At 42.5% G+C, this 26,993-nt stretch overlaps 1 protein-coding gene across 4 annotated transcripts in view; it reads left to right on the top strand.

Moving 5' to 3' along the window:
* Positions 1-26,993, top strand: part of LOC106582257 (diacylglycerol kinase beta) — a 66,378-nt gene that overhangs the window by 27,206 nt on the left and 12,179 nt on the right. For all 4 annotated transcript variants that reach the window (XM_014165166.2, XM_014165174.2, XM_014165150.2 and 1 more), the window contains 10 exons: positions 96-184; positions 483-599; positions 1,070-1,168; positions 1,330-1,434; positions 2,411-2,484; positions 3,204-3,278; positions 5,026-5,111; positions 6,304-6,393; positions 6,724-6,884; positions 12,189-12,253. In XM_014165166.2, coding sequence (XP_014020641.1) covers positions 96-184; positions 483-599; positions 1,070-1,168; positions 1,330-1,434; positions 2,411-2,484; positions 3,204-3,278; positions 5,026-5,111; positions 6,304-6,393; positions 6,724-6,884; positions 12,189-12,253 — 961 coding nt within the window. The remainder of the gene's footprint in view (positions 1-95; positions 185-482; positions 600-1,069; positions 1,169-1,329; positions 1,435-2,410; positions 2,485-3,203; positions 3,279-5,025; positions 5,112-6,303; positions 6,394-6,723; positions 6,885-12,188; positions 12,254-26,993) is intronic.

The raw sequence follows: 26,993 nt of genomic DNA, 5'->3' as shown, positions 1-26,993 counted from the left end.
AAAATGTGGATCTCCAACCTCAATTTAATGTTTGCTATTTTTACTTGTTTTTGTGATTTTTTTGTTGTTGTCAAAATGTGTTCCACCTCTCCCAGTCTGCAAGTACACTGTCCATGAGCGCTGTGTAGCCCGTGCTCCTCCGTCGTGCATCAAAACCTACGTGAAGAGCAAGAAAAACACAGAGGTGCATCCAATTGGAGTGTTTACTAATCGGCACGCTCGGATCAGCGATGCTCCATGGAGCTTAGATCCAGGGCTCCTTCCTCACTAATGGAATTAAACAAGCCATTCTGATATTAAGCATAGCTAATTACAATATTTAGTCTGGTTTAAATACATGCCCAACACACAAACAACATTGTTACATTTTTGTAAAAAAAAAAATCTTTCTTTCTTGATTTCTTTCTTTCTTACTGTTATGGATGTCTCACTTGTTTTCTGTTCTGCTTTTCTCCTCTGTTTCTCTGTTTCTCGCTCCACAGGTGATGCACCATTTCTGGGTGGAGGGAAACTGCCCGACCAAGTGTGACAAGTGTCACAAAACCATTAAGTGTTACCAGGGTTTGACTGGGCTTCACTGTGTGTGGTGCCAAATCACGGTACACCCCCCCCCCCAGGAGAGTCAGCCACCTCCTCATTATTTTCCACTGTTTCTTGCTGTTTATGATTTATTTTTTGCACCTTTTATCCGAGTCCTCTCACTTTACCAATTTACACCAAGTAACAGTTATTTCCAGTATTCTGCTAATGGAAAATAAACCACAGTTAAAATGTGTTTTGATATCAGTCTTTTTTAATTTTGTGTAATTTCCAAAAACACACCTCTTAACATTGGGTTTATATGCTCTTGCTTTTTACTCAACAGCACTTGGTGTTTCGCTAAAAACAATTCTACATAGCTGATACAAACTGAACGTTATATTTTATGGCCCCCATACATTTTAAAGGCACTGAACTCTAATATCAAATTACAAATGACAATCAAATGAAAGGTTACATTGAATAATATGTAATGATCTTGAATGTCACCCTGATACTAATATGGTTGTAATTGATTCCCCTCATCCAGCTTCATAATAAGTGTGCCTCCCATGTGAAACCTGAGTGTGACTGTGGACCACTGAAGGACCATGTCCTGCCCCCCAACACAATCTGTCCTGTCATACTGGTGAATTTAACTTTCAAAATGATACCATATTCTGCTTATATACACATTTACCACAGGATAGCTTTATCATACGTAGATCACAGTTTCCCATATTGTTGATAACGTGTATTAGATTGTTTTCAAGATGCCCATTTCTACTGTCTGTGCACTTTGACCCCCAGGAAAGACAGTCTACGGTGAGGAAAGATTCCAGATCCAGCCAATCAGGAGGCAGAGGGAAGATGCAGAGAGCCAACTCAGTCACAGTGGATGGCCAAGGACTACAGGTGACAATCCAAACCTTTTTCTTTTTCTTCTATAGAAGCATCAGGATAACATTTAGTAGAATTTAGTGAAAAATGTGTACTTTAAATTGAAATTTCAAATCTAACCACAATTTAGACTTTGATGGGTGCAGGATAATATAAAATGACTCTGTTCGGATTAATATGAGATTAGTTTCTACTGGTGAACAAAACAAGAATCAGCTCCATCCAAATCCTCCTTAATATCTAACAGACAGACTACTGGTGACAATCAACCTGAATCATCCCCCCGCCACATCCATCTCAGCCCTCTCCGGCTAACCAGCATAATAATCAGGATTATTATTTATAATTAGAGGAAGTAATGGATCACTCCTGGCTGGACAGGGAGCTCATTAATCCACCGCTCGGCCTGCTGGGATAGCAGACAGGGAGAGTTAAGAGCTTCATCTGTGTCAGGGAGCTGCACGGGCGCACTGTCACCGCCGCCCGCCACTGAGTGGCAGGAAGGCCAACTCACAGGCTACAGCCTGCGATTAGGGCTTGTTTTGTTTATGCCTCGCCTCAGCCCTGGCTGCCTCCAGTGTGGTAGAGGCCTACTGCTTCTCTCTAGCCACTGCTCTACCAGATGTAGCGATAGAGAGGCTTGTCTCTAAGGACAGCCCCCGTGTCACTCAAGACTCAAACTGCTTCTCCCAATCAGGAGATGGTGATGGTTATAACTTGAATTAGGAGGGGTATTGTTCAGTTGATTTCCTGGGATTTTGTTGGGTATTGTCTGTTATTCTCGTGAGAAATGTTTAAACTTTTAATTGTCGATACCAGTAACAAGAGGGGCCAGGGTGAAGCAGCCAGGCAATTTTTTAAAATAAATATAAATATTTTTTATTCACAGTTTATAATAATGATTTTACGCTATACTTTAACGTAAGATCAGCCTACTACATTATAAGCATTTGGACTGAAATCGCTTTCTGTTTCGATATATTTTCCATAGATCACAACAATAGAGGGAACTCATCCTCTGCTGGTGTTTGTGAATCCAAAGAGTGGAGGGAAGCAGGGCGACAGGTAAGCACACTCTCTCCCCACACTCTACCTCTCTGTAAAAAAAGGGATTCTCAGAACTGCTCTTCAATCAAAGAGCTGCGTAGCCCGGCTGCACACAGAGTGCTCAAGGCTTAGTTAGTCAAATAGAAACACAATAACATTGACCTACGGACTCCTGCCTGATTCAGCAGAGGTTCTTAGATGGCGCTGTCGTTGACTGTCACATCCCTGGTTGTCAGTGTATAGATTAGACCTCCTTCTTTAACCCAGGGCCTAATTGGGTTATTACTGAACATATTCATTCTACTCCTTATTACTCCAGTCCTCATTTGTTTAAATGATGAGATCAAAATATGACTTGAGCCAGTTGATATAATGAAATGGAAATTAAAATGAATTAGTCTTTCTAATGACTTCTTCCTATAGCCCTCCCAGTTGCTGACAATGACACTGGGATAGGGCATTGGAGCTGTCAATCATACTGTAGCAAAACGGCATACAGACAATGTACAGGGGTTCAGTTAAGTGTTTGCATTTGGACTTTTCTTCACGATCCAGATGTTCTGTGGTAGCTGTAAGGGGGAGATGTTTCATTAGGTTTCTGTGGGTCAACTCAACACTGTATTGCTGGTTGTCACAATTTCATCCTCTTCTTTCTTCCTTTCCTTGTTTCTCCTCTTTTTCCTCTTTCCTCCTCTCCTCTCCTCTCCTTTCCTCTCCTCTCCTCTCCTCTCCTCCAGAATCTACAGAAAATTCCAGTACCTCTTAAACCCTCGGCAGGTATACAACCTGGCCAAGAACGGACCCATGCCTGGGTAAGTTCTGCTCTAATCATCTCACACAGACTCCGCAACATCACCTAAATTGCACAGAACACTCTACAGTCATGATTCAACTATCATTATTATCCTCAAGTTACATGTGGAATCAGAGTGGTGGATGAGCGACTGTTTACAAAGCCCTAATGTATTCCGCTGTTGCCCAGTCATAATATCCAACATCTCATGCAAGGGAGGTCTCTCAATTTGAGCCTCTCACTCAATCAGGATTCATATGCAGACGTGATTGAAAGGTGAGATCAGAGATCCCAAACAGTGAGACAACAACACTGTGCTTGAGTCTAGTATTGGTTACAGTGGGTGGGAATAGCGATATATTGTGAGTGACGCGAGGCATGCTGATGTGTGATCACGCATACCGCTGTAGGCTGCACAGGTATGGGTCTGGGGCCTGGGGTCTGGGGACTATCCGTGTCTATGGTTAAGAAGATGAGCAGATCATTTCAATGCACAAGGTTCCGCCCCTTTTGTTTTAGACACATCACTTTCGGAGCATTCTGAAATGCAGGAACACATCACTTTCGGAGCATTCTGAAAAGCAGGAACACATCACTTTCGGAGCATTCTGAAATGCAGGAACACATCACTTTCGGAGCATTCTGAAAAGCAGGAACACATCACTTTCGGAGCATTCTGAAATGCAGGAACACATCACTGCCGTGCTCTAATGTCGCTGGATTTTGATTATGTTTTGAAAGCAGAATGTAAATGGTTTGCGAAGAGGAAGTCCAATATAAACTTTTGTAGACGGTTTAGTTTGTGCTCATAATTACAGTGGCCCAGAGGGGCAAAATAATGGCTTTACTCCATAGATCTATCTTACACAGTCGTAAGATTTGAAATTGACCTTGTCGGCCATATTGTGCCTTCGCTATTGATTCTCTGTGTTTGGAGCTTTGTTGGCTGGGAAGGCCATGTTTATTGACGAGGCTCTTAGAGACGTGTTGCACTCAGAAGAAGCCCCTCTCTGTCTTTAGCTGGGAACATTCCAGATGACCTTGTCCGGCTGTAACCTTGTTAATATTTGGTGAAGTGTATGTAATGCGGTTGGCATTAACAAGGTGACTGGTGACCGTGGCCACTAGCAGGCTGAGGCAGCCGCACACACTGCTGTCAATTAGCACTAGCACTAACGCAATTAGCCCAAATTAAGTGTTTGTTTCTTGGTATTTAAATATCCCCAAAGTTGCCTTTCATGTTCACGGCCGTCTGTTTTGCACCTAATACGGTTTGCAGTCCCAGTTGGAGAGTAATTGAGCGAATAATTTATCCGCCATATGAGGCTTGGAGGCTCCCTCATTCAGTTAGGGCTTTGTTATTGTGAAGGAACGGAAGAAGTTGGACTGAACATTGGCCATCTTGATCCGATTAGCCTCTGAACAGACTAGCTGGCTGAAGGAATAATTGTCAATGTGATCTGTGTTATTTTGTGAGATTATAGGGGCCTTTGCAAAGCCGCTCCAGTGCAGCAGAGTTACAATATAGATGTGAGATAAAACAGGGATAAGTATGGAGATCAAACACTTCCAGTACCTTTGAATAAGGTAGCCTTGAGTTCAATTTACTATTGGACAAAATAGTACATTTTTTCAGGGTAGAATGTCTAAAGGTTTTTAATGAATTTATAGTAGATAAAGAAAAGAATATGTTTCTCTCTAAAAGGGGATTATTTCATGCATTACTTGATTGGTATTGTATATATGATTTTTTGGTTGTGTTCAAGGTTGAATTTCTTCCGAGAGGTTCCAGATTTCAGAGTGTTAGCTTGTGGTGGGGATGGGACAGTCGGTTGGATTCTGGATTTCATAGGTGAGTGTGCACTTCCACTGCCACACCAGTGTCACACTGGTGAACAGACTGGTGAACACATCCTGGTATATACTAGTGAGTATACTAGTGGGATGAATGGAACTAGGCCTAAGTACGAATTTGGTCCTCACAATTTCATAATAAAAATTGTATTTATATTCTAAATATAACAACTTTTGCATTATAACAGTTTTCCCCTTTCCTTAACATTTCATTGTGCTCTCTTCAAAACCTTGTGCTGTACAGTGAAATCTTTTGTGCGTCTTGATTATTATAATGTTGTATTACTTTGGTGAAATAAACAGTGCTCTCGTTATTTTGCAAGAAATCATCAAATATACTTTTATGATTTGTATATAAATATTTTCATTACGTCCAAGCCTGCGTATTCAAGGGAGTTAAAATAGGATGATTATGTGAGTTGAAAATCGGCATATTAGTCGTCATTTGAGAAACAGCCTGCCTGAAGTCAATTTTTTCTTGAAGACTTATTCCTTGTTCTGCCTTTAAAAATTGCCTCAATTTTTTATCAATCAAAACAAAGAGAAGTAATAACATGGACAGAATGAATGCTACAGTACTCCAGAAATAGCCTGTGAGACTGGACATTCACGTCAAGGTCTATCTGTTGTTGCACAGATTTTAGATTTGAGTGATGGTCAGATAACCGTGCTGCACTGACTGAGATGTATTTATTTTTTTACTCAGAGACCTTGGCAAATCAAAGTTAAATCAAATAAAAAAAATACAGTATATTAAAGTGGATTCGTGTTCAGTTTTGTTGTTGTGGTCAGAATGTGGGTGTGTGGTCCTCTGTAGCTCAGTTGGTAGAGTATGGAGCTTGCAATGCCACGATAGTAGGTTTGATTCCCAGGACCACCCGTACGTAAAATGCTTTATTTAACTAGGCAAGTCAGTTAAGAACAAATTCTTATTTACAATGACGGCCTACACCGGCCAAACCCGGACGACGCTGGGCCAATTGTGCGCCGCCCAATCACGGCCGGTTGTGATACAGCCTGGAATCGAACCAGGGTCTGTAGTGATGACTTTAGCACTGAGATGCAGTGCCATACACTGCTGCGCCACTCAGGAGCCCTGCATGACTGTAAGTTTCTCTGGATAAAAGCGTCTGCTAAATGGCATAGTAGTAATAATAAAGTATGATGTTTTTGTTGTACCTCTTGTGTAGATAAGGCCAACCTGGACAGGAACCCCCCTGTGTGTGTACTTCCCCTTGGAACAGGAAATGACCTGGCAAGGTGTCTGCGATGGGGAGGAGGTATGTTTATTAGCAATTTAATGACCCAAAGTGTACAAAAAATGTTTAATGAATTATATTATTCCTCTTAAATGAAGGAAACATAAATGTGTGGCCTCTATTTTTTGTCCAATTACATGATGCATGATATTGAATTTAGATTTGACTATATTTTATTTTGCCTATGTTTTCATGTAGGAGTAAATCAGTATAAATAAATAGTTAGAATAGCTAACATTCCAGAGAATAATGTTATATTAAAATATTTATGGCCTGTACTATAAGGTGTGTTAGCTTATGTTCTGGGGTATTATCTACAACATGAGCTTTCCTATGTTGTTTGTGTATTAGGTTATGAGGGAGAGAGCATTCTGAACATCCTGAGAGACATAGAGAACAGCTCTGAGGTGATGTTGGACCGCTGGAAGATTGACGTCACACCCACGGACAAAGAAGAGAGGGGAGACCCTGTGCCTTACAGCATCGTCAACAACTACTTCTCTATTGGGGTGGTGAGTTACTTACACTAATATACAGAGCATATGTCACATTAAAGGCATAGTTCAGCGGTTTGAAAAATGTGTTTCCTAATACTAGCAAATCTTGGCAGTGGCTGTTTTAACAAAAACGAAAGTGTGGATTGCAGTCGCTCCATGTCCATAGACGGCTTTCAAGATAAGTAAACACATATTTAAATATCTCAAACTTATCCCTTTAAGCAAGAACAGTGGGTCAACAAACTGGACTAGTCAGTAGGAGAGGGCCATGTTTGATCTAAGGCTCTCACCTAAAACAACAAGACTGACAACGTCATGCTTATCGTGGATCATCCATTTCAATCGAATAATCTCTATAAAGTCCTCAATTGGATAACACTGTATACCGAATTTAAAGCAGCAACGTAATCATATGTTCTTCTGAGTAATCTTACTCATTTTGATCAAATGCTAGTTAATACGCCTTTATTGAGATGTGCTTAAGCTTAAACCACCTCTGATTGAAGTATATGTAGTATTTTGTGCATCTGCGTGATGTGACGCACCTTTAAACTCATCGACAGCAGAGTCAAGCCCATCTCTGTCCATCTTCAACATAATGACACTGATTACACCCAGCCCGTGTGGGTCATTACTGATAAATGTCAGGGGAAATATGGTAATTGACATTTGCAGGTTGGTGTTGTGACATTCGAATATGACGGGGAAATGAATGATGCATGTCCTTACAAATGTTAGTCAAATACATGCCTTGGCTTTGTCCTGTATTGACGAAGGTAGGTCCACTTAACAGACGAAGGGGCTGTAAGCATTGGAGTAAATAAAGATCATTTCTCAATATTCGTCATGGCTTGAGGCAAAACATGTTTTCGGAATGTATGTACAGATATTGCAATACCCTTCTACCAAACAACAGTAGTAGCCTTAGCAGAAGTATTACTTTAAGCCATTGCAACCAATCAACTTCATTGTTATAACACTATTTTCATGGCCTTCTAACAGTGGGATTAATATCTAACGAACGTGCTGAGAAATGAAGTTGTTTGCCCAGGATTAGGAAGATTCGGAGCTCTCGATGGAATTGAGTGTGATATATTTTGTGTCACATTTCACATCATATTTTGCTTTCCGTTGGGAAAAAAAACACTGAATACAATAAAGATTACAAAACAAGTCAAGCTAATAATTACCTCAGAGATTATGCAGATGAAGAAAGATTGTTTCTGTAATGACATTTCTGTAGAGTCAAACTCTGAGGATCAGTCGTGACCAAAAGGTTTCACTATGTCGAGCCACAGATAAGTGTAATCATAAGCATCTTATTCTTGGATTTCAAACATTTTATGTACAGAGTGCACATTTTTTTCATCGTAAAAATTCTAAGCATTGCATCACAGGTTGGCATTCACTGTATTGTCATTATTGCACTGGAGGCAGCTCTGCAGAATGGTTACTGGCTGGCACAGCCACAAAGTCATAAAATCAGATTTTTAAACCTAACCTTAAATTAAGACCAAAAATATCATTCTTGTTGTCCTGAATTTTTACAATGTAGCCAATTTTGACTTTGCAGCTGGCCCATCTAGTGGCAATCGCTAATTTCTGCCTCCAGGGCAAGATTCATGACAATAAGCATCAACCTGCCATTGCATCAGGCGTTGAAGGTGGCTAGGGCATTGCACAAACCGAAAGGCGTCTGTTTGAACTTGTACAAGCCCAGGGGTTGGTGAATGAATGGGTAACAGTGTTGGATGGGGAGAGTATATTTCAAAACGTACCATTCCTGTCAAACTTCACAAAGTACTAGGATCACCTACAACTTCCTCTTCCATTTTTACAAGATTTACACCAAACTCCAAGTCATAAAATCTTCCCAATGGCCCATCATCCGACCACATCGTCAACTATTTTAGCACACCTCCTGTTCCTATCCTTCCAATCTAGCCATTCCATCCAGTTGAATGGAATTAATGGCATCATCCCTTTATGAGGACGTTAAAGTGACGTGAAGTGTAATGATCTCAATCAGGGCTTAGTGTGCTGAGGGACAGACCTAATCACAGAGGAGGTCCTAAGATGATGCAGTCAGTTCGTCTAATGACCCAGGCTCGCATGTCAAAGTCATTACTCTCCCTGTGAAGGAGAGTCATCAGCTGCCTGAGCACCACTCATAATTGGACTAAACTTTGAGCTATGAGGGCATATTACATTACACATGTACTGTATTAATTTGGGTGCCAGAGTTTTACAATGGTAATTATTTGAAGGCGGCCCCAAGATGAGTGAAAGGGAGCGTGAGAGAGAGACTTCATTGTCCTACTGCTGTTTGGGGATTGAGGTTGAAGATGTTTGTATCATCAGTTCAGATGATCTACTGTTAATGGCCTCTTAATGTACATATGAACTTGCTCTACATTACATTGGCCCTAAGTGACAAAGTAGCTTTAGTGGAATGTAGTTGCAGTTGCAGTCCATCTAGTTACAGTTCGAGACTGACGGGAACTTCTACAGGAAGTATAGGAACTTCTACAGGCGCACCATTGAGAGCACTCTGTCGGGCTGTATCACCGGCCTGGAACTGCACCGTCCGGGACTGCAGGGCTTTCCAGAGGGTGCTGGCATCTAGAGCACCTGGTGTCACAGGAAGGCCAAGAAGATCATCGAGGACCCCAGCCACCCGAGCCACGGCCTGTTCACACCGCCACCATCTAGAAGATCATCGAGGACCCCAGCCACCCGAGCCACGGCCTGTTCACACCGCCACCATCTAGAAGATCATCGAGGACCCCAGCCACCCGAGCCACGGCCTGTTCACACCGCCACCATCTAGAAGATCATCGAGGACCCCAGCCACCCGAGCCACGGCCTGTTCACCCCACCACCATCTAGAAGATCATCGAGGACCCCAGCCACCCGAGCCACGGCCTGTTCACCCCGCCACCATCTAGAAGGTGGAGACAGTACAAGTGCATCAAAGCTCCAGCAGTGCAGAACAATACACGCTAACCCAAAAAATACAAATAAAGGAATTAAGAAATATAGAATTATTAGAATGAGCAATGTTAGAGTCCGGTGTGTATAGACATTGGTGTGTACAGACATTAAGGACAGTATATGAATGGAAAATGTGTGTACAGTAGTAGTTATATAGGACGAGCCTTGACTAGAATACAGTATATACATAAGAAGTAGATAAAACAGTATGTAAACATTATTAAAGTGACCAGTGTTCAATGACTATGTACATAGGGCAGTTGTCTTGAGTACCGGGTGTTAGCCAGGTAGTAACAGTGACTAAAGTTCAGGGCAGGGTACTGGGCAGAGGCCAGCTAGTAGTGACTATTTAATAATGTTTAATAATGTTTACATACTGTTTTATCTGATGAATCTCTTTTTATGTATATACTGTATTCTAGTCAAGGCTCGTCCTATATAACTACTACTGTACACACATTTTCCATTCATATACTGTCCATAATGTCTGTACACACCAATGTCTAAACACACCGGACTCAAAAATTGCTCATTCTAATAATTCTATATTTCTTAATTCCTTTATTTGTATTTTTTGGGTTAGCGTGTATTGTTCTGCACTGCTGGAGCTAGGAACATAAGTGTTTCCCTACACCCGCGATAACATCTGCAAAATATGTGTACGCGACCAATACAATTTGCTTTGATTTGATTTAACATGCTGTATACAGGGTTATAGTGTTCCTTCTTCAATTTGGAGGTTACTTGAAGTGGATGCTCCCTGGTTTCTGAGCTACAGTATATTTTCAAACAACTCCTCCTTCCTTTCACTCTCTCGTTTTCAGTTATTGTCCTGTTTGTAAGAAAATCAAGTTACAATCTTTCAGATATATCCATCATCTCACCTTTTCTGGCTCATGTTGAAGATAAATAGAGTCTGCGGGGATCTTGGAAATTCTTTGGTCTTTATTTAACAGCGTCTTGAAAAGACATCAAGAAAACTGCATCGATTTTTTTGGGGGTTTTCTCCTACATGTTGTACTGAGAGCTAGCAGGGGGTCCTCCCTGTGGCTGGCGTTTCAATAGAGCCACTCAACATGGAGCGGGTCAAAACAGATTGCTCGAGTGGGGGGATAGGAACAAACCCTAAAAGTTTCCTGAAGTTTTCCCCCTTTTTGTGGTTGAAGACTATTCGTCAGTTGTTGTTTTTACTTGGCAATCATCGTGACTCACAAAGACCACGGTAAATTCTAGTGAGGTTTCATCTTCAAACGGCCCAAGGCTAGTATACTTTTTTTGGTAGCATTTCATAGAAGACACAGATTTCTCAACAAACAGGCACAGATTTACTGTCCTTAGATTCTCTTGATTAATAGAGTAGCTGTCAATCTCACAGTCTGTCGTTCTCATCACGCATGCCTGCACGCAAACACACACACGCTCACACCCAACACTGCCAGTAAGTCTACCAATGTGGTGCACTTCTAGCCCCGGGTCAGAGAAAGCGAGAGAGAGAGAGAGAGAGAGAGCGAGAAAGAGAGAGCGAGAGAGAGAGAGAGAGAGAGAGAGAGAGAGAGAGAGAGAGAGAGAGAGAGAGAGAGAGAGAACAAGTTGGTTGCCAGGGGAGCCGGCAGCATCCTGTACGTTGGGAGCTGTGATTACTAGCAATGTGTGTTTAATTAATTAGCCTGTGTGGAAAGACGGCGTGCTGTTCGTCAAGCTCTCTGTCAATACCCTCATCCCTGGCTCAAACCTCAACCACCGCCCGCCTTCCAGTTGGCCAGGAATTCAAAAACACCCTGGTTCTGTTTAGACATATCAATATGCATCAGGCATATGTGTCGTTTTTTGGGTGCAATAGAACGTTGGCTGAGATGCTTATCAGCAGAGGGGAAGAAGTTGACTTTAATTGGTGTTAAAAAGCCATTGTATTGATTTTAGTACCAACATCTTGCCTGTATTTTGCGACATCTTTATCTCATCAATTAATTAATTGAAATAACAATATCACACATAGAAATCTAAACAATTTTAGTTGTGTAGCTTATTTCAAAATGAAAATATTTATATAGGTTTATACCCCTAATATACAGTACCAGTCAAAAGTTTGAACACACCTCCTCATTCCAGGGTTTTTCTTTATTTTTACTATTTTCTACATTGTATAATAATAGTGAAGACATCACAACTATGAAACAACACATATGGAATCATGTAGCAACCAAAAAAGTGGAAAAATGGAATGAGTAGGTGTGTCCATTGGTTAATAGGCCTTTTCCACTGTATAAATGAGTATCAAAATAAAAGTCATTGCTGAATCCATGTTATTTTCTCTCCCTTATTTAGGATGCTTCCATTGCACATCGGTTCCACATGATGAGGGAGAGACATCCTGAACGCTTTAACAGCAGGTATGTGTTGTTGGGTTTTAACCAACACTTCACCAACACTGCATGTTAACTCCTCCCCCACTGTTGACTGTCAGCACCTGTGAAGCTGCCACTTCTAACTGGTATATGGTTAGCTCTGGTATTTCCTCCCTCTCTCTCTCCTCATACTTTAGCCCATATCTTACTGAATTTATTTTGTTTACTACAAATATATGTATGAGTCAAGAGGATTTTGCATTGGTACAAGGGGGACTTTTAGATTGTTTGATTGGTCAATGTATACAGTGGGTTCTGTCAAAGTATATAGTTCAAACATACTAGGAATGGTTCTGAAGTTGATCATTCATTTAGCAATATGGTAAAAAAGTGGCATTCAAAACCTCTGGTAGTGTGACATCTATGAACAGAAATACTCACCAAGTCAGAAAGCTCTAAAAACATGGCCGGAACCCTCATTGCAATAGACTCTTCTTCTTCTTTTTTCAGTAGTCACTTGATACAGTAAATGGACTTGCCTCATATTTAGCATCTGTGATTACCTTAAATAGATGTGTTCACCTTTGGAGATGAACAAATGTGGCATCTATGTTGCCATCAATATTTAACACGACCAATACGTCTCCACTAGCAGTAGGGAGTAATGGCGTGGGTAATTGAATTTGCTTGGGTAGTTTGACATCATGCGTCTGTCGGAGTGATGACACACAGTCTCCTAATAATCCCATTTGTACTCATTTATCATGTTTACTCTGACTTTAGTTCAACATTCAGCAAACTATTATCCAAAGGTTCGTTTAGGCTACGTGATCTGCAAGGGTTGCTGCAGTGCAAAGAGGTATATGTGAGAGAACTCACATTTTCCTTACATTGCAGTTTGTGTTTTTTAGGCATATTCCAATGCTACTGTTGCCATACAATTGAAGGTACAGGTTTAGCCACACTGTATATTTTTGAATCATTGGGTTAAATCTCAATTCCCAAACTGTTCAGTAGCACGATATGGCTGTACATATTAATACACAGGACAAAAAGAATGTATACAAAGACATCAAAGACATTGTTTTATACCATTTTAAGCTCATGTGAAAAATGATTGAGATATTTAAAGAAAATTATACCATCTGTTATTTGAATTCAATGAATAATTTACCGGAGGGAATGGGTTTAGTATCTCTATTACACACTATCCTTGCCAATTGAATAATGCATGATTATAGTTTTTCAAGGTAGCGTATATTTTGTTGGATTTGTCCAAGGGGCTCATGTCCATTGCAAGTAGAATGCAACTTATCATGGAGCCATTTCCTTCCGAGTGTATGAACAGTGTTCAATAGCGGGTATAAGGCAGAGAACGCTGTCTGTGCAGGATAGAACATTTGGGCCTGTGTAAAGCCAACACCAAGACACATTAAAAGTTCACAGCAGTCCCAACTCAAAAACACAGCCTGACACACAGTTGAACTACACATAAATGTATGACTCTTCCAAATCAGATATATTCACCATGTCTCAGTTACTGTATTAGAGTCTTTCAGCAGCCATCAAGCCTGGCACCGGAGGCTACTAAGTTACAATGAGTGGAAGAAGCATTCCCCACTCCCTTCCTCCCCCATCGAAATCACAACCGACTCTGCACTACTTTCCTCATTTCTTTCTCTCAGTCTTTCTCTCTTTCTTCAGAGCATATCAATTACATTTGTCATCGGGTTGACCTTAAAGAAGACATACATATTTGATCAGGTTTAATTAGCAACAAAATAATGGCATATTGTTTTTTAAATTATGGAATGAGGGGATTTGGTTGATGAATGTAATGAATGCTGGGGCCGGGGCCGGGTCCGGGGTGACTCCCTCTCTGTATTGGCACCTCTGGGTGATTATGAGGGAGAATGTGTGAAGATTTGACACGTCGGCAGATAGATTCATTTACTGACTGCAGCCTGACCAAGAGGTGATAATGAGGTCGAGGATTAAAAGTAAGACAATCAGTCGACCCGTGACGACGCCGCACACTACCTCCCTCTGCCTAGTTAAAACACACTGCTCCTTTTTCTCTCTCTTTGTTACTGATCTCCCATGTAATTACACGCTAATCTCTGCCTCAGAAAGAGAGAGAGAAAATAAGGGAGGGGGGGAGAAAGAGAGAGATGGAAAGAAAGAAAAATACGTGATTATAGCGAGAGAGATTTTCTCGTCGTCTTTTGCCTTTGTACCCTCAAAAGCAGTTACACTTTCAGCCAATTTCAATAACCTGTTAGCAACAGTTCAATGGCCACCGACACAGGTCTGTGTTCTAAGCCTGAGGTATTGTATATGATGTATGGCAGTCTATTACTATTACTACTACTGTCTTAAGCACTGGTTCTATTACCACTCTCCCTCATGTAGCCTGTGGCTGTTCTGTTGAACCACTCTGGCGTTAACCTTTCCTGGAGGCACAGGGAAGCCCAGGCATGGAGCGCTCTTTAGCATAATGAGTGTGTTCATCAAAGCCTGCCGTGTGCGGAGGGCCCACTGGATCCACTCGCACACTGCCACACACACTCCCAAACCGCTTCCCCGCAGGGCCCCTGTGGACCTGGGCAGGGGCCGCCCTCGGACCTCATTTGAGGATGAAATCGTTTGTCTGACCAGGATGTCATCTATAATTAATGGCCACTTGTGAGTGTAATTTAGAGAGATCTCACCTGTGGCCCTATCCCCAGCCCAGCGTGAATGTACACACAGTTACACACATGCGCATACGCAGGCAAGTGAGCGCATACATATACTGTACACACAAAGATGAACAAACGCACACACTCACTAATGCATGGACATACACACACACACACACACACACACACAGCCGTATCCTATATAAACATAGTTTCACACTTGTCTGGACCTCAGAAGTGAGCCACCAGTCTTCTTGAGTAAATTCCATAAACTCTAATTCAAACTGGTTGGTATGTAATATTTCATATGATACTTCTATACAGGCTTAGAAAGATAAGGTGTAGAACACTTTTGGGTTCCAGATATCACCCTTTGGGGTTCCATGTCGAACCGTTTCCACAGAGGGTGATACATGGAACCAAAAAGGGTTCTACCTAGAACCATAAAGGGTTCTCCTATAGGGACAGCCGTAGAACCCTTTTGTTCTAAGATTGTAGATGAAAGCCCTATAGTAGTCTCAATGCCCTCTGATTTCTCACTTTGTAGCAGCAGCTCTTACTGTCCAAGACCCCAGCCACATACTGACTCCCCATCACTCCTCCAAAAGCCTCCTAGTCCCTGTTGTGTCCCCCATCCTCTGTCGAGCCCCCATAGCCCCTGCAGAGCCACCAGCTGGCTACACGGTTCCCTTCTCACACCTTCCCACCAGCAGTATGTTCACGTCTAGGGTGAGAGATAACAGACAGAAAATAATGTACATTAAATAAATAGATCGTTTTTAGATTTTACCTGTCTGATTATTGTAGTCCCTATATTATAACAATTGATAGGACCATATCCCTTACAAGCCATTTTGTTACTTCATTATATTTATTGTGATGAATCTAGGATTATTTGTATTTCAATATTGGACAACAAAAAAACAAGACCCCTCTTTATAAACTCAGCAAAAAAAGAAACATCCCTTTTTCAGGACTGTCTTTCAAAAATAATTTTGTAAAAATCCAAATAACTTCATAGATCATTGTAAAGGGTTTAAACACTGTTTTCCATGCTTGTTCAATGACCCATAAACAATTAATGAACATGCACCTGTGGAAGGGTCGTTAAGACACTAACAGCTTACAGACGGTAGGCAATTAAGGTCACAGTTATGAAAACTTAGGACACTAAAGAGGCCTTTCTACTGACTTGGAAAAACACCAAAAGAAAGATACCCAGGGTCCTGCTCATCTGCGTGAGCGTGCCTTAGGCATGCTGCAAGGAGGCATGAGGACTGCAGATGTGGCCAGGGCAATAAATTGCAATGTCCGTACTATTAGACGCCTAAGACAGCTGATCGTCCTTGCAGTGGCAGACCACATGTAACAACACCTGCACAGGATCGGTACATCCGAACATCACACCTGCGGGACAGGTACAGGAAGGCAACAACAACTGCCCGAGTTACACCAGGAATGCACAATCCCTCCATCAGTGCTCAGACAGTCCGCAATAGGCTGAGAGAGGCTGGACTGTGTGCTTGTAGGCCTGTTGTAAGGCAGGTCCTCACCAGACATCACCGGCAACAACGTCGCCTATGGGCACAAACCCACCGTCGCTGGACCAGACAGGACTGGCAAAAAGTGCTCTTCACTGACGAGTCGCGGTTTTGTCTCACCAGGGGTGATGGTCGGATTCGCGTTTATCGACGAAGGAATGAGCGTTACACCGAGGCCTGAATTCTGGAGCGGGATCGTTTTGGAGGTGGAGCGTCCGTCATGGTCTGGGGTGGTGTCACAGCATCATTGGACTGAGCTTGTTGTCATTGCAGGCAATCTCAACGCTGTGAGTTACAGGGAAGACATCCTCCTCCCTCATGTGGTACCCTTCTTGCAGACTCATCCTGACATGACCCTCCAGCATGACAATGCCACCAGCCATACTGCTCGTTCTGTGCGTGATTTCCTGCAAGACAGTAATGTCAGTGTTCTGTCATGGCCAGCGAAGAGCCCGGATCTCAATCCCATTGAGCACGTCTGGGACCTGTTGGATTGGAGGGTGAGTGCTAAGGCCATTCCCCCCAGAAATGTCCGGGAACTTGCAGGTGCCTTGGTGGAAGAGTGGGGTAACATCTCATAGCAAGTCACTGGCAAATCTGGTGCAGTCCATGATGAGAAGATGCACTGCAGTACTTAATGCAGCTGGTGGCCACACCAGATACTGACTGTTGCTTTTGATTTTGACCCCCCCTTTTGTTCAGGGACATGTTATTCAATTTCTGTGGAACTTGTTCAGTTTATGTCTCAGTTGTTGAATCTTGTTATGTCCATACAAATATTTACACATGTTAAGTTTGCTGAAAATAAACGCAGTTGACAGTGAGAGGACGTTTCTTTTTTTGCTGAGTTTAGTATGAGCTGAGCTTTGTAACAGAAAAGTTCCAATGACAAGGACAATTTTTTATAAACTCAGATAAAATGATTAGAGCTATCCCAGCAAACCGGGAACATTCCCAGAACATTAGTTAAGATTCCCATTAAGTTCTAGTTAGGGTTTTATTAACGTTATGATGATACCATCCCAAAAACATTAAAATAATATTTTTGATAACAACATTTAATTAAATGGATGAAATTAAATGCTGTGTGTCTATATCACTTTGTCGTTGGCCTACAGTACAATCTTCAAATGCAAATTGCCATTAAATCTGTAGGGAAACATAATTGGAATGTGTTCCAATCTGCCTTCTTATGCTTCAAGGAACTAGAAATATGTATGCTGAGAATGTTGTGATATTATTAGGTAAAACTTTAATATAACATTTTCTAAATGTTCTTGAGATGTTCTGAGGGCTTCCAAGACAATGTTAATCTGGAGGCGAAAGAAACTCACAGCTGTTTAGGCGAGGTGCTGGCTAGCGGAGTAGAACAGCTGTTTAGGCGAGGTGCTGGCTAGCGGAGTAGAACAGCTGTTTAGGCGAGGTGCTGGCTAGCGGAGTAGAACACTTGAAAAAGATGAGAGCCACACTCTAGGAGTTCAGATGCAAAAATGTAATAACCAATGTTTTGAAAGACAAGATGTCTTCATCAGGGTACCTCCAAGACAAGGTAAAATATATATTGTGTGAACATCAATGGAATAATATGCTAAACCTAAAACAAATAAAAGTAATAAAAACAGACTCATTTGGAAATTGTGGAACATTTGTCACGTCCTGACCAGCAGAGGGAGTAGTTGTTTAGTATTTTTGGTCAGGACGTGGCAGAAGTACTGTGTTGTATGTGTTTTTCTGGTATTTCTGTTTCTATGTTGGTCTGTGTGGCTCCCGATCAGGGACAGCTGGTTATCGTTGTTCCTGATTGGGAGTCATATATTAGGAGTGTGTTTGTCACCTGGGTTTTGTGGGTTGTTTTATTTCGCACTGCTGTATGTAAGAACATAGCCTGTGAAACTGTCTAGTCGTTCATGTTTATTGTTTTGTCCGTGTCCATCATAATTTAAATAAAATGATGTGGAGCACGCAAGCCGCTGCGTATTGGTCAGATGATGATTTCGAAATATCTTCAGATGAAGGTGAAGATTGTGACAGAACAACCCACCAAACCAAGACCAAGCAGCGGAGAAAGGAGCGGCAGGTTGAGGATATGGACTATCGTGAGAGAGGGAGTTGGGAACAGATTCTGGCCAGAGAGGGCCCGTGGAGGAAGGCTGGTGAGGACTGAGAACGCTACCGGGGTACACGACTGGCGAGGAAGCCGGAGAGGCACCCCCAATATTTTTTTTGGGGGGGGCACACGGGTAGTTTGGCTAGGCCAAGGAAGAGCCATAAGCCAGCTACCCGTGAGTATGTGGAGGAGCGTATGGAGTGGAGGGCGCCGTGTTTTGCTGAGGTGCGCACAATCTCGCCCATACGCACGCACAGGCTGGTGCGTGCTATTCCAGCCCCTCGCAGATGCCGTGCTAGAGTGGGCATCCAGCCTGGTAGGAGGATGCCTGCGCAGCGCCTCTGGTCGCCGGTACGCCTCCTCGGACCAGGCTACCTTACGCCCGCTCTACGCATGGTAACCATCAAGCCCCTGCACAGCCCAGTTCGCCCTGTACCAGCACCCCGCTCGTGCAGGGCTGCTAGTTCCATCCAGCCAGGAAGGGTTGTGCAGGAGGTGCGGTCAAGGCCACCTGTGCGCCTCCATGGCCCAGTCTTTCCGGTTCCCGCCTCTCGTGCTGACCCGGAAGTGAGTACCTCCAGTCTGGCAAGACCAGTACCAGCACCACGGATCAAGCTTCCCATGGGTCAGCCTAGTCCTAGTCAGCCTGTTCTCGCTCCTCGCACTAGCCATGGGGTGCGTGGTTTAAAACTGGCAGTTCCAGTACCAGCACCACGCATTAGGCTTATAGTGCATAATAGTAGTTCCTCTCGGCCGGTTTCTGCTTCCCGCACTAGCCCTAGGGTGCGTGTCTTCAGCCTGGTACCTCCTCTACCAGCCCCACGCATCAGGCTTCCAGTGCGTCAGCCGAGCCTCGAGAGTTCGGCACCAGTGTGCAGTCCAGAGTATCCGGCACCAGTGTGCAGTCCAGAGTATCCGGCAATAGTGTCCAGTCCGGAACCGAGGGAGTCTGCCTGCGACCCGGAACCGAGGGAGTCTGCCTGCGACCCGGAGCCGGGGGAGTCTGCCTGCGACCCGGAGCCGGGGGAGTCTGCCTGCGACCCGGAGCCGGGGGAGTCTGCCTGCGACCCGGAGCCGGGGGAGTCTGCCTGCGACCCGGAACCGAGGGAGTCTGTCAGCGATCCGGAAGCAAGTGAGTCCGGAACTGAATAAGTGTTTGATTAACTGTGAACTAAATGAGTCTGCCTACAGCATTAAACGGAATGAGTCTGCCTACGATCCGGAACGGAATGTGTCTGCCTGGAACTGAGTGAGTCTGACTACGGTCCGGAGCCAAGCAAGTCTGTCTACAGTCTGGAGGGCAGTAGGCCCGAACCAGAGCCACCTCCAGGATAGGTGGGTTGGGGAGGGGGGGTGTAGCACAAGTGCCGTCGTTGACGGCAGCCACCCTCCCTTCCCTCCCTTTTTTTTGTTTAGGGGGTATTTGGTTTTGGGTTTTGTTGTGGTATTGGGGATTTTTGTGTTTTCTTTTTTTAGGTGCATTCGGGTTATGCACCTTTAGGGGGGGGTACTGTCACGTCATGACCAGCAGAGGGAGTAGTTGTTTAGTATTTTTGGTCAGGACGTGGCAGAAGTACTGTATGTGTTTTTCTGGTATTTCTGTTTCTATGTTGGTCTGTGTGGCTCCCGATCAGGGACAGCTGGTTATCGTTGTTCCTGATTGGGAGTCATATATTAGGAGTGTGTTTGTCACCTGGTTTTTGTGGGTTGTTTTATTTCGCACTGCTGTATGTGTGTACATAGCCTGTGAAACTGTCTAGTCGTTCATGTTTATTGTTTTGTCCGTGTCCATCATAATTTAAATAAAATGATGTGGAGCACGCAAGCCGCTGCGTATTGGTCAGATGATGATTTCGAAATATCTTCAGATGAAGGTGAAGATTGTGACAACATTGTGCAACATTGTGGCTATGTTTTGTGCAGCCTTATAAGTACAATATGTGAGAATCACAAGAATATTCTTGCAACATCCCAGACAACTCCCATAACTTAATTAAATGTTCTGGGAACCTTTAAAAAAAGTTGACCAGGTGTTTTGTCAACATTCTTAAAACGTGAAGGGAATGTCGTGTGCAACATAACTTAAACATTGTATGAACGTCATCACAACTGATCATATCTTGTACCCACACTGTTCCCATAAGCTAATTAAATGTTCTGGGTACCTTTAAAGAACTCAAACGCTGTTCTGTCAACATTCTTGCAACATCAAAGGAATGTTTTGTGCACCCTGATACAAACATTATCTGAATGTCAGCACAACTGGACAGTTTTAGTGTTTTGGGAACCTTGTGATATCCCCACAATGTTCCGACAATTTAATGAAACATTCTGGGAACCTTTAAAGAACAGACTAAATGTGTTCTGGGAACGATCTTGCAACATCAGGTGAATGTTTTATACAAACATTGTATAATCATCAGCAAGACTGAACAGTTTTTGTGTTATGAGAACAATTTTGGTTTGCTGGGATGATACTGATATTATGAATACACCCAGGGATCATTTTCTTGTAGTTCAAACAAACCCATTCATTGTACTGTTTTATTTGGCATATCTCTTTAAGAAAGGGGAGACAACACAACACAGGCCATTTTTCAAGCTGCCAGTCAGAGTTGTAGCACTCGGGGCGGTGTCATGTTAAACAAAACAGTGCATTGATGCAATGCACAAAGAGTTGGTTATGTCAATGTGATATTTATCACCTCTGATCAAAAATAAATTAGTGTGAAAATAAGGTCATAGATCACAGGGGCTTAGATTAAGTGTCAGAGGGAAAAATCAATGGCTCTGTGCCTCATGCTAACAGTGGACAGTAGAAAGAGCATTAAAGAGTATTAAAAGGTGCTGTGGCCTGGGGATAGCCTAGCCATGCTACACTGAAGCTTGTTTGCCTTTGACACGTTTTAATACAGTGACGAGACAGGGGTTTATAAAGTAGATGAGTTGACTGATGAGGAGAGAACAGGGGCATAATACCGTGTTAAGCCTGCGCAGGGAACTGCTTGGTTCAGTGGTTGGTGAAACCTGAGACACTGTTGTCTTTGACATTGCAGTTGTAGCTACAAATTGCCTCTCGTGCACTCAGTGGTGGAAAAAGTACCTTTCTTTTTTTATCTAATCTTCAAAATGAACTTACATTTGCGATATATTATAAGTTATGATATTATGGACACACTCTGGTTAATGAAATACTTTTATATTCACTTTTATTGCAAAGTCAAATCTCTTGACCCACATTAAACGTTGTTCAGACGATCATTTTCAGTTGATTCTCCATTGATCCTCAATGGCCATCTCATTGGAGCTTCTCCCTGTCCCAGCTGTGTTTCAGATCATGGTGCTGAGCGCCAGTCTATCAGCACATAAAGAATGGGAATCCGATGGGGCCAATGGGATGCTCCTAATTATCTAATGAGCAGGGAGATAAGGCTGTGATTTGTTGCCATGGCTCTCTTGTTAGGTTAAGTGGAGGGAATCGACAGGACAGTCAGATGTCGACTCTATCAATTCCATTTATTCCCGTGTTTAACTACTACACAAAGTTGTAGACGACAAAGTGCTGCGTTTTGGTTTTGGTTATATTGTACTGTAAAGAAGTCAATGCTGTAGTAGTATATGTTGATTTTGACTTTATCTATTCCCTTGTTTAACTACATTCAGTAGACTTGAGGACGACAAAGTGCTGCGTTTTGGTTTTGGTTACAGTAAAATATAACCTTGATATTGTACTATAAGAGTGAATTTGCTGCGTAAACTACTGTATATTTTACACGTGTTTTAGACATCCTACGTTAAGTGGAAGGAACAAACAGGTAGCCTAGTGGTTAGAGCGTTGGACTTTTAACCGAAAGGTTGCAAGATCGAATCCCCGAGCTGACAAGGTAAAAATCTGTTGTTCTGCACCTGAATAAGGCAGTTAACCCACTGTTCCTAGGCTGTCATTGAAAATAAGAATTTGTTCTTAACTGACTTGCCTAGTTAAATAAATGACAACAGGACATTCAGATGTCAGCTGTCTATTCCCATTTTGAACTACTACAAAGTCAACTTGAGACTCTCTAGAAAGTGCTGTGTTTGGTTTTGGTTATATTGTACTGTATGTGCTGTGTGTACTGTATGTTATGTGTTTAGACATGCTGTATTAAGCCTATTACTGTGATGATATGTGGTGCACTGTACAAAAAGGTAGTGTACGTCAGAGGAGAATAATAGCCTCTTGAGTTTGCCTCTCATGTGAACAGAGAGAAACTTTCCGCCTGGCAACCAAATAATACAGCTGCTTGGAGACCTGGGTAGTTCCCCTGTGTCTTAAAGGTCGCAGTGCTTCAGATGTGCGAGAGGCCTCTTGAAAATAACAAAAACAAACAAACAAAAAAATTATTTGTCCAACAGCTCACTGCAGGTGTAAAGACTGCACATCGTTTAGTTTCAGTCACACCACAAGTTGCTTTGTTTTTGAATAGACTCGTGAATAGGCCACCGCATTTGTTTTCTTGCAAATTATGCTCACGTCTGTATTTGTGTTTTGTCTACAACAGGAGTGTGTTTTCGTTCTCGGCTGCCATAGACAAGTTTCTCATGAGAGGGAACCAGACCTGGGTTCAAATAGTATTTGAAGTAGCCTACATTGCGCATTTGCTTTAGCCTAGGTCGGGGGGGCACTTTTGGGACTTTTCTATTAGTACATTGCAACAGGCAAGTTCAATCAAGCACAAATTGAGTATTTCAAATGATTTCAGAGAATATTTTAACCCAGATCTGCTAAGCACACAGATTTATGGTGAGGTTTGCACATGGAGCCCAGGGCAGCTGTTGGAAGTCCTGTTTGAGAGATACTAGATGTGTTATTGTGTAGTAGGCCCTCTCAGCATGCCCCATGTCTCCCCCCACTGTCTCTCTCTCTCTCTCTCTCTCTCTCTCGCTCTCTCTTTTGCTCTCCTTTTCTCTCCTTACTCCTCTCTTCCCGCACCTATTGACCATCTTGCACATTATAAATCAACATCGAGCCGGGCTATCCTGCAAGTGGCTAATGAAAGCTAATTTATAAAGCGGCTAAATGGTCCTGACAAAACTCCTAATGAGGAAATCAATAATTTAGTGATTGTTACTCTGCTTACACTAATACATCCCGCTAGTAAGGGTTTGATTCCAGCGAAAACAAGGCCATTTTTTATTGCATTCAGTTCTGCATGTCAGCACTGAAGTAAGGTTGTTTTTCTCTCTCTCGCGAAAGCCCCCATGATGATAAATCATCTGTTGGGGTCTCTGGCTAAATTAACCAATGGCTGTGAGTTGTGCTTCAAAGAAATCTCTAAAGAAAGTCAAGCGTTTAGCAGGAAAGAGACATTGGTGCTCATAAACCTTCTCTATATGGATGGGATGTGATGCTATGAATGTTAGAGCAGCATTCAGTCCACCATCAAATTAAATCAGATGTTATTGGTCACATACACATGGTTAGTAGATGTTATTGCGACTGTTGCGAAATGCTTGTGCTTCTAGTTCCGACAGTGAAGCAATATCTAACAAGCAATATCTAACAATTCCACAACAACTACCTAATGGAATAAGGAATGGAATGGAATAAGAATATATACAGTTGAAGTCGGAAAATTACATACACCTTAGCCAAATACATTTAAACTCAGTTTTTCACAATTCCTGACATTTAAACCTAGTAAAACTTCCCTGTCTCAGGTCTGTTAGGATCACCTCTTTATTTTAAGAATGTGAAATGTCAGAATAATAGTAGAGAGAATGATTTATTTCTGCTTTTATTTCTTTCATCACATTCCCAGTGGGTCAGACGTTTACGTACACTCAATTAGTATTTGGTAGCATTGCCTTTAAATTGGTTAACTTGGGTCAAACATTTCGGGTAGCCTTCCACATGCTTCCCACAATAAATTGGGTGAATTTTGGCCCATTCCTCCTGACAGAGCTGGTGTAACTGAGTCAGGTTTGTAGGCCTCCTTGCTTGCGCACACTTTTTCAGTTCTGCCCACAAATATTCTATAGGATTGAGGTCAGGGCTTTGTGACGGCCACTCCAATACCTTGACTTTGTTGTACTTAAGCCATTTTGACACAACTTTGGAAGTATGCTTGAGGTCATTGTCCATTTGGAAGACCCATTTGCGACCAAGCTTTAACTTCCTGACTGATGTCTTGAGATGTTGCTTCAATATATCCACATAATTTTCCTACCTCATGATGCCATCTATTTTGTGAAGTGCACCAGTCCCTCCTGCAGCAAAGCACCCCCACAACATGATGCTGCCACCACTCTGCTTCACGGTTGGGATGGTGTTCTTCGGCTTGCAAGCTTCCCCCTTTTTCCTCCAAACATAACGATGGTCATTATGGCCAAACAGTTCTATTTTTGTTTCATCAGACCAGAGGACATTTCTCCAAAAAGTACAACCTTTGTCGCCATGTGCAGTTGCAAACCGTAGTCTGGCTTTTTATGGAGGTTTTGGAGCAGTGGCTTCTTCCTTGCTGAGCGGCCTTTCAGGTTATGTTGACATAGGAATTATTTTACTGTGGATAAAGATACTTTTGTTCCTGTTTCCTCCAGCATCTTCACAAGGTCCTTTGCTGTTGTTCTAGGATTGATTTGCACTTTTCGCACCAAAGTACGTTAATCTCTAGGAGACAGAATGTGTCTCCTTCCTGAGCGGTATGACGGCTGCGTGGTCCCATGGTGTTTATACTTGCGTACTATTGTTTGTACAGATGAACATGGTACCTTCAGGCGTTTGGAAATTGCTCCCAAGGATGAACCAGACTTGTGGAGGTCCTCAATTGTTTTTCTGAGGTCTTGGCTGATTTCTTTTGATTTTCCCATGATGTCAAGCAAAGAGGCACTGAGTTTGAAGGTAGGCCTCCACAGGTACACCTCCAATTGACTCAAATGATGTCAATTAGCCTATCACAAGCTTCTAAAGCCATGACATAGTTTTCTGGAATTGTCCTAGGTGTTTAAAGGCACAGTCAACTTAGTGATGTAAACTTCTGACCCACTGGAATTGCGATACATTGAATTATAAGTGAAGTGATCTGTCTGTAAACAATTTTTGGAAATATTACTTGTGTCATGTGCAAAGTAGATGTCCTAACCGACTTGCCCCCCAAAAATTGTGAGGTTTTTAGATGACAAGCCAAATTCCTTCAGCCTCCTGAGGTTGATTAATGCCTCAATAAATTCACTTATTAAACTGAACTCCAATGTGTACTACATGTACAGTACAGAATCTACAAAGAGTAGCTAATATTCCTCATTCAAAGACTGCTCCATCTGTTTTTGCCAGGCTAAGGAGGTTTGAACATCTTTCTTAACACATGTTGATAGATATCTTCTTTCCCCACTTAATTCTTGCTCAAAGGGGGATGAGCTGTGAGTTATTATGAATCTTTCAAGGCTCACGAACTCTATGGGCAGAGTGCATAAGTTGAGACAAGTAATCTTTGCTGGCCAAACTGTGGTTACCAGAGCGTTTAGTAATATTGATTCACCTTGTAGGCCTTTTAAGCCTGGAGAGTCTATAAGAAATCCTTTCTTCATAGAGATTTTTGTTCTCTGTTCTGTATGATCATTTCCCTTTGGGTATTAGGCCTACAGTTATCCATTCTCACTCAGCGGTCCACGTGGAGTATTTCAGAGTTTCTATTTGCTTGGTTTTACAGCTTGCTCTGTCTTAAGGTGTAGCCTACATTCTGCATCAATCTTCAGATTAACGTCTGGGACAGTATTCATAAAGCATCTCAGAGTAGGAGTGTTGGTCTAGGATCAGTTTGACCTTTTAATTTGTAATGAATGGACAGTGGGGACCAGATCCTAGATCTGCACTCCTGCTCTGAGACGCTTATAATAAATACAAGCCGGGCTCAGTAAAGTAAAAGCATACAGGCTCTATACAGAGTATCACACTGTTATAAAGACAGATGGTGACTCTAACTGTCAGGGTCATTGATCATCAGGCTTAGCTCTGGGATGTGTCCCTATGAACCAGGGGAGCAGCACCCCAGTCCTCAGTTAATTGAAGGTCCAGTTAGATTACCCTCTCTCACCCCTTGCTGTGTTTTAATGCTAGGTACCCACCCCACATACTCTAGTGGTTAATCGGCTTTACGTTAGTCTTTGGGCTTCTACGTGTGTGAGACATTAGGATTAATGAATGACGTTGTATGTTTTTGGAGATTGGATTTTGTGAATATGTTTTAAATCCAATATTAAATGTATTTGAAATTCTCAAAATATAGTGGATGGTATTCGCGGTAGCGGGTTATAAGGCAGCAGGTAGCCTAGCGGTTAGAGTGCTGGGCCAGTAACCGAAAGGTTGTTGATTTGAATACCCAAGGCAACAAGGTGAAAAATCTGTCGATGTGCCCTTGAGCAAGGCACTTAACCCTAATTTGCTCCATGGGCGCCGTACTACTATGGCAGACCCTGTA

Source organism: Salmo salar, chromosome ssa02, assembly GCF_905237065.1.
Source record: "Salmo salar chromosome ssa02, Ssal_v3.1, whole genome shotgun sequence".
Lineage (NCBI taxonomy): Eukaryota > Metazoa > Chordata > Actinopteri > Salmoniformes > Salmonidae > Salmo > Salmo salar.
The sequence above is the reverse complement of the archived record's forward strand: the minus strand, read 5'-3'. Positions and strand labels throughout refer to the sequence as shown.